Below are 8,788 nucleotides of genomic sequence, written 5' to 3' on the forward strand. Positions count from 1 at the left end.
CCTTTTCATTTTGTAGATGCTGGTTTCATGCTAACTCATCAACACTTGATCCAGATGACACATCCTGTTTCCCTGCTCCTCCTCCTGCATAAGATAGAGCTATCTCCTCTGCTGGGCTCTTAGTTGCAGTTCATACACACCGCCTGTCCTCCTGTCTGGTATCTTTGCAGCTCTGGCTTCTCCACTAGACAAGCTCATTCCTGAATCCTTAGTTCATGGCGTAGAACTTGCACACCTTAAGACCCTAATAAGCTCTGGAGTCAACCGAGTATACAGTGGTAGAATGGGAGGATGGGGGAGTTGGTGGCAGTCACAAATCTTTTTCAAGATCTTTGCCCTATGGAAGAGTCCTAACCAGATAACCTGGAGAGTACTTGATAGCTACCAGGCTCATCCCAAGAAGGCCTCAGGGGTAGAGTAAGATTTGGAATTGACTTTTTAAGGACATGAAGAGTTGAGATTGGAGGAGTAGAAAGGAAATGATGGTATTCCAGGTTGGAAAGATAACAAGAAACAGGACCCAACGAAGCCTACAGCAGTGGTAAGACCCAAGTGGTCAGAGACAGAATGAAGTATGGAAAACATTTCTAGTTACCACATACCCCAGAAACACCTGCTTCACACCAAGCCTGACTTGGGAGCTGAAGAGTCAAAGTAAACACATCAAACCCAAAGTCATATGACATATACAGATGTGCAACCTTCCAGAAAATGGTGGCTGGGGTGTTAAACGGTACCCATAGAACCATAGAAAACCTGGAAAGTTGGCTTCCAAACAGACAAGTCCAAAGGAGTAGAGAAGAAAATGGAGGTTTAAGGCATCTGCTGTTTAGGGTCTCCTTTCCTTCTCTGTACCCTATCTTTAATTACAGTGGCACTTTGCCATCCCAACTGCACCACAAGCCACTTCTGCAACCTCACACTCCTCACTAGTCACCGCACACCTTATCGCCATGCTACCATCTACCTATAGCTATTTCTGTAGCAACAAACTCAAGCCTGTCTCACTAGGGACCTTACATCTTCTTTGTCCTATAAAAGCATACTGTCTTGTGTCCTATGCTCCCTTGGGGTATTAAGAACTACTCCCTTTAATGCTTTACGGATGGAGGGCAGTTTAAGTACCCCTTCTCCAACTTTCATTTCACCAGAGTCTGAGGCAAACAAAACAAAACAAAAAGAAAAAGCATGCATTCTTCTCCATTTTGGAAAAGAAAGAAATAGAGCCTTATATCCAGGAAGGGACTCCTTTAAGGTCATACTGTCTCAGAGCTATAGTGGCCATAGCAATTGACTAGCACATGTAGAGCCCTGACTTCCACTGTTAGTGCTGTAAACAAAGCAAACTTCTATAGATGACACTGTCTGTAGATGGCAGTGCATGTAGATGGCAGCTTTGTAAGACTAGAGTGTTAAGGAGTATGAGGTCTAGGCCCATGTCACCGGCACTAGAATGTCTCCTCAGGTTGGCCAGGTCCAAGGAATGTATGTGTTCAGGCACTGGGGCTGGGGGCTAAAGATATGTCAAGGCCATGTGTCCTGTGTGTGTGTGTGTGTGTGTGTGTGTGTGTGTGTGTGTGTGTGTGTGTGTGTGTGTGTGATGTACCCTACTCCATCTCCCCTTAGGTTGGGACTCATCAACCATGAGTAAAGGTAGTCAGGCCAAGGTTAAATATAATGGCCACAAGCCACATCATCACTCCTAATTCAGACAGCCCACTCCATTTCTATTTCTGGCATTCACCACTTCTGACTTCATGTTGTAATCTTCATTCTGAATGGTGGTTTTGCACAGGTATGGGCTCCACTAAATCTAAACCCATTGAGGACAGCATCAACGTTGATCGTTCCTCTGGCATGTCCAGGGTCTCTGTAGCCACAGTCAACAAATGACAGGAGAGAAGGGAAGGCACTTGGGGCGCTCAATTGTGTCCTCTCATCTAACTACACTGCACTGCTGGAAGGCTGGAATAGCCTATGCTCATTGTACACGTGAAGTCCAGAGAAGTTCAGGGCCTTGCCCAAGGATACGCCTATGAATTCAACCAACTTGGGAATTCAGAGCAGTTCTTTGAGACTTAAAATTAAGCCCACTATTCCAACTGAGAAAAAATATTAATCTAGTGACTACATGAATCAATTTGTCAGTCAAAACTAAAACAAAGAAGTCACAAAATGAGGTAAATACAGCAGTGACTAAAATAGGTTTCTGCTCCCCCGGAGCTCATCATCTCTTGTGTGAATGATGGTGGTAAGGTTATTGTGTTAAGTACTGGGTGCTGGGTAATCAGTGCTGGAACATAGAGGCAAAATAGACACACTTCTGTTCCCCAAACATGCCAGGAAGATAGAGTTGCTGTGATTAGGCTGTACTGAGTAAATAAAACTAGAATTCTGAAGTCCTTGGTGAGCATGCAGGAAATGACGGGATGATGTCACATGACGGGATGATGTCACAGCCCTCCCAAGTGTTTTCTCTCTCTCTCTCTCCCTCTCCCTCTCCCTCTCCCTCTCCCTCTCCCTCTCCCTCTCCCTCTCCCTCTCCCTCTCCCTCTCCCTCTCCCTCTCCCTCTCCCTCTCTCTCTCTCTCTCTCTCTCTCTCTCTCTCTCTCTCTCTCTCTCTCTCTCTCCTCTTGTGTTATTCAAAAGGGGTTTCCCAAGTCTGTGGGACCCCAAGACAGACAACATCATCCTGTTAGCCCCCTTCCAGGTTTCCAAGCTATAGCTTTTTTGTGTTCCCATCTCCTTCCTGTATATAAAGTGTTGAATGAGTTGGAATGGAAGTGGCAAGATACCAACCAGATTGAAGCTGTAGGAGAGTTAAACTTTCTCCAGACCCAGAAGGAAGTAATCAATTCATCCATTCATCTATCCATTGGCTACCCAGTCATCTATCCTACAAATGGTCACTGGGCTACCATGGCCGCTTTAAACCAGACCTGGACTGGGTTCTGGGACAAAGAGAAGATGGCAAGGCTGCTGTACCTAGGAGGTCCCTGTCAAGTGATGGACATGCACATAAGTGACTTCCTTACAGTGTGTGTATGTGCTGTCTTCTCTTTCTGTTATTTCCCTTTTACAGGAAAGAAAAAGCCCCTCCTTGCAAGCACCCACCCCCAAGGGGCTCAACCAGCAACGTCTCCATTGGCAAAGGGGACAAGAAGAACTCACTGAACCACAAAGACCCATCAACCCCCTTTTAAAGACATGGCGCCAGGAGGCATTGTGGGTTCAGGAGCATGCATTTCTTGCTGGGGCATGAAATTAAGTGCTCTTTCCTGGTTTCCAAGACAGGGGTTTTCAGGATAATACATAAGCTAGTGAAAGAGTCAGGGAAAGAGAGAAACTTTATCATCGATTTTTCCCCTTTACCAATGGGAAATCAATCGTGAGCCTTCAACTCAAGGCTGAACAGAATGTGCAAATGGAATCAGGTCAGCACAGGCTTTCTCTTCCATGGAGCAGAGGAAATCCTACATACCTCTCTCATGAGGTCCCACATGTCCGACCACTCAGTGCCCTGGAAGCCCCTTTGCCCTTCACATCTGCTCAGTGCCCTGGAAGCCCCTTTCCCCTTTTTAAAGTCACAGAGTCATGATGCTGGTGACTTCACTTAAAATAGGTTGCAGTTGTTTCTAGTTTAGGAATGCAGTCTCCGTATTTTCTGATCCAAAGCAACAACAACACACATACAAGCCAGAGGCAAACATGCTGTTGGGAACAATGGGGCAGAAGTTTTGAAATCAGAGTGGTCTAAAAAATATGGGCATTGTGTCTATAAGCTCTCTCGCTCCCTCAAGCCCCAGCATGCAACTTCAGAAAGCTGTTCTGAAAGCTATTTTTCAACTTCCTGGCTAGTTTAATTGAATTTCTAGCTCCTCCAAACAAAAAGTATTGCACATTCATTCCCAAGAACTGCTGTGGTTAAGGTCTGCAGTCCCTGGTGACAAGGATCAGGGGAGGTAAGCACTGATAATCTGCAATGAGAACAAGGTGACTACCAGGTAAGGGGGCTACAGGAGACAAAGGAGCACACTCCAGGCAGGTAGGGAGATAAAAGACAAGGACAGCAGAAGCAATTCCCAAGGGGAGGCAAGCCAAATAGTGTGCATTTTCCTGAAGCTTAAAGTGCCTTTGTGTGATGAATGGGTCCAGGGGAGTCTACTCCCTTCCTGCCTGTGGAAGCAGCAGGCTGAGTCACCATGACAGCCTGCTAATTAAAATGACCTCCCGGAAATGAGGATTAGGAGATAGGGAGAGGGAGGGAGGCTCCAGGGAGATAGGGCCTTCAGCACACAACTCCAGTTAAACAGTCTTTGTGTTTGAGATGGAGATTTTCAAAGTTTATTGCAAAAATCAAGAGCAAAGCTTGTTTTCTCTTTCACATACTGGTTTTCAGAAATGGTAACAAAGAAACATATGTCAGTTTGCTATGAGTGTCCCATTGTGTACATAGCAACCTTCCTGGGTTTTTATTGCCCAAATAAAGTGGTTTGTGCAGCACTTCTGTTCCCCGGAGTGTTCTTGGCACCCTTCCCTCTTGGCTTCCTACTCCTTGGAGGACAACCAGCCAACCCCAAATTAGAATTAATCTTTTGAGGTCAGGGGCTCTGTCAAGATGCACAAGAGTGGCGAGACTTGAAGGCTCTGCAATTCCTGTGTCAGAATGGTGAGGAGCTTAAGAATTCACCTGGCTCAACCGTGAGGCAGCTTTGGAAATGATAGCATCATTTTAGATAATGTGAACAAGGGTGGGTTGCATAAAATGAGACTGCAGCTTAGATGGACTTTCTTCCACACCCATCTCTTGTGGCTGTGCATAGGCACTGTGTTTTTAAAAGCCTGTTGACTGATTAGAACCCAGGTTAAAACTTGAAGACAGGCAATTCAGGTTCTAATTCTGAATTCAAACCGTGCTTTATGTCTTAACATCTATAGAATACAGAACAGTCAGTTTACCTTTATGGATCTCGGGTCTCTCACTTGTAATACCCTTCTCACTCTAACAGTTATGATGATTTGATGAACTTAGGTATGGGAAACATTTGTGCTCATTAAACGATAGCTATGATCACTTGAAAGATGACCAATATGGAGAGGTGTGGGGAAATCACTACAAGGGGAGTAGAAGTGTTTCTTTTTGAGATAAAAGTGGAGGGATGTAAATAAATTAATAGTAATAAAGAAAATACTTGCAAAGGAAAAAAGTTAAGGGTAGAGATGGGAAAGCAAGGTTACAATCTCTTCAATGTTTAAGGGACATCATGGGACAAACGAAGTAAATTTATGCTGTGTTGGCCAGAGTTAATTTGGTCAAATCCCGGGACTACTATTCAGTAAGACAAGCTTCAGCTCATGCTAAAGAAAGTGCTCTATTAAAGAGAGCAGCCAAACATGAGTTCCTTGGAAGGTAGTGAGCGTCTCATTATCAGAGGAATTCAACCAGAGTATGAGTAGAGAAAGAAGGGTTTCCTTCCTTAGGGGAATGCTGGGTTTGAAGCTAGGTGTCCTATAGCATCACCCCTGGTCTGTGGCTCTGGAAAGAAATGACATGAGGCAGGCTACATTTCTGTTAGATAATAGAGTTCACAGTAAAATATCATTAAATACCAGACACAAGAACATAAATTATCTGTGAATTATAGCATATTGACCAGGAGTCATATAGCATGCTGATGTCTTGCATTGCTTAGAGGAATAAATGCTATTTAGGGTATACTATATAGGCTGGCAATGGTCTGCCCAGGGGTTGTCACTGGCCCTTGTGGAAGTCTTGACAAGCTCAGTTCCTCTGTAGTGCTCTTGGATAAGGTCATACCTGTAACATAAAGCTGGTGAAGACGAGCTCTCAGCATGGAGGAGGAAGATAGCCCCAAGCAGACAAGTGAACCAAATGGAGTCTACTGGTCCTTCCGTCTCAAGGCTGTTAGCCGATCTTCCAAGTAATCTGGCCTACTTCTTCCCAGAGGGCGAGGCAGCTATGTTAAATAAATAAATAAATAAATAAATAAATAAATAAATAAATAAATAAATAAATAAATAAATGGTGGAAGGGAAGTGCTAGTTTCTGGCTGATTCTCACTCACTGTCTACTCTGGGGCAATGGAAGTTTGCTCTTTATTTCAGAGGTTCTGAAACACCATTGATGTGAATTTGCTCTCCAAAGTTGCAGCCAGCCAGTTGCAAACTACAGGGATGCTGAGGCCCACAGCAAAGGAGGGGAATTACACACCTTGAGGATGCTCATTCCTTGCACAGGAGACTCCTTTAGCTAGGAACATTCCCTGTCCTTTCCAACAGGGACAGCAGACAGGGCAAATGATAAAGCTTGTGTCTTGTCACTGTGCCTCAGTAACATGCTGGAAGCATGGCCTTAGAGAATCACAGCTCATTGTTCTAAACAGAAAGAGCAGAACCAAGCAGGGAAGTTGGAGATTACATTTGCTAGGCACCTACTCATACATTTGACAAATGCTTGGTGAACACTTGCAATATGACAGATGCTGTGCCAGATGCCTCTGAATCCTCTGCCTTACTGGATTTTCTCTGAAGACTCACAAGGTAAGTTCACTTGCTGCAGTTCCCAGGTGGGCACTCTGAAAATGCTGAGAGCAAACACCTTTCTTTGGATTCACATGGATGCATGAACCTGGATCCCCACTACTCCATACTGGATCTTCTCCACTTATCTCCAGGTAAAATCTGGTCCCAACAGAAAACAGGTTAAAACACAGTAACACCAACCATGGCACTACTTAAAACTGGTAGGAAACTGATAGAAGAGGGGACCATGTGGGTTGCTAGGTGTAGAGAATTATGGAAAGGTGTTAGAACTTCCTAGCTGCTGCTCTGGAGGGGCCCCTTCTCACCTCCCACTCCCCCATGCCTGTGTGAACTCCTGAGCTCCAAAGTCCTTCAAACCCAGGGGCTGGGCTTCCAGCCCATTTAACATGTATCATACAGAAGTTTCCACATCTCTCAGGGCCCTTGGTAGCTCAGATCTTATAGAGCTTTCCCCAGAAGCTTCTAGGGTAGCTATTCTAGCAGGTTCCTTATCAGTCCAGCCTTCTGGAGAGAAGGAACTGAGCCTACTCTGTCACAGTCCCTGCCTCCTATAAGGGTGTCAGCATCTGATGTCCTTCTTGGGGAGGCTCAGACCAACCAATAAGATGGAAAGATCAGAGAGAATAGAGGAATCATAGCTTATCATGAGCAGCCAGAGTTTAAATTAAACCTGTCTTAAGTGTGAATTCCTGTTCATCTCTGCTCACTGTGTCGCTTTGGGCAAGGTATTTGGCCTCTTTAGACTTCCAGATTATTATCATTTGCAAAATAGGAGCTATTAGCGCCCATTTCCCATAGTTATATTGAGGATTAAGTGTAACAATGTCCATACAGTATCTGACAGAGAATAAAGCTGCTTCCCTAAATTCTCCCTCCCCATCCCCCTACCCCATGCCTCTCTCCTGCTTGCTGGAGTTAGAAACCCTTTTCTTCTAGACAAAGAGCAGAAAGAAGTATGAAAACCTCCAGAAGAAAGAACAGGCATGAGAGAGGTGCATTGCGAGATGAGAATCAGTACAGATGTCTCAGCTGTGTTGTCTCCATCTGTAACTTTAGCACTCAGCAGAGTCTATTCCACTGAGTAGAGTTGTCAATGTTTGTGTGGCATGGGCAAAACACCCTGGACTCACAAAGAGGAGAGAAGAGTCATTGTAAGATGGGGCAGACCATTGACAAGACTAAAAGGAAAGAGACCACACTCCACAACACCCCATGTTTTATTAAAAGAGGCAAACAGGTCTGAGCAGGACACATACATCCCAGGCTTTTCTTGAGCTATCTTCAGATGGTAAACAGTGTTTTCAGGGATGCTATGAAGCAGGCATGGGCAGCTAATACTCAGGACTTACCGAAGTGCCTTTACTACTCTCACCAAACTCAGGGTGTGTAGTGGTCAGGGTGATCAGGGTGATCTCCTACTCTGCAGATGAAAAGGCTCGGGGCAGTGGGAGCAGGTTCCCTGCTAACCTTCTTTATCCCTTAAGTAACAAAGACAGAACCTGGGCACACACTCAGCCCTGTGACATGCCATTGTTGTCCCGTTCAACCCAAAGCCTCAGCAAAAAGCCTGAATGATTCAGAAAGTCAGTCTTGCTCCTTGCTGCTTAAAATTCACCTGTCCCCAAAGATCTAAGATTTATTTTTGGCTGTCCTCATGTCAGTCTAAAATACAGATCTGCTGTTTACCTTGGAATCACCGGTGGGGGGTTCATGTCCTCATTTTTTCCAGGCTGCAAAGCCTGCTGCTGTCTGAATTCATTCTCTGCCCCCTTCTCTGTCTGTCTCTGTCCCTTTGTCTCTTGTCTCTGACTCCCCCTCCCCCAGAAGATCAGTTTTCAAGGTCCATCACTTCTGCCTCTTGATGTGTCTCCCCTTAAACAGTGCTGTGGTCTGGTGGTGGAGTCAGACAGACCTAGGATTTATTCTCAATGCCAACACATGCTCATTCTCTTGTGAACCATTTACTGACCCAACTCTAAACTAAGACAGTTAATGCCTGTCAAGAGGGCTGAGGACTGCCATTCATTCCCTTTCTCCTGCTTTCCTGTCCCATCCTTAAATGGACTGATCGGATGGGTTCTACTGACCTTCCTGCTGCTGTTTTCCTGCTAACATAGTGTCTTGTTGGAAGCTTCCAGAATCTCTATAAAGCATGACTTCATATTCATACCTTTTTTCAAAGCAGTTTTATAGTCCAGAAGACCACCTCCATCTTTCATATTCT

At 45.0% G+C, this 8,788-nt stretch overlaps 1 protein-coding gene across 2 annotated transcripts in view; it reads left to right on the plus strand.

The window, feature by feature from the left end:
• Agbl4 (ATP/GTP binding protein-like 4) overlaps nt 1-4,503 on the plus strand; it is a 1,266,676-nt gene extending 1,262,173 nt beyond the window's left edge. For both annotated transcript variants that reach the window (XM_011240653.3, NM_001284190.2), the window contains one exon: nt 3,083-4,503. In XM_011240653.3, the coding sequence (XP_011238955.1) occupies nt 3,083-3,203 (121 nt within the window). In that variant the 3' untranslated portion in view covers nt 3,204-4,503. The remainder of the gene's footprint in view (nt 1-3,082) is intronic.
• The last annotated feature ends 4,285 nt before the right edge of the window (nt 4,504-8,788 follow it).

This window comes from Mus musculus, chromosome 4, assembly GCF_000001635.26.
Source record: "Mus musculus strain C57BL/6J chromosome 4, GRCm38.p6 C57BL/6J".
Classification (NCBI taxonomy): Eukaryota; Metazoa; Chordata; class Mammalia; order Rodentia; family Muridae; genus Mus; species Mus musculus.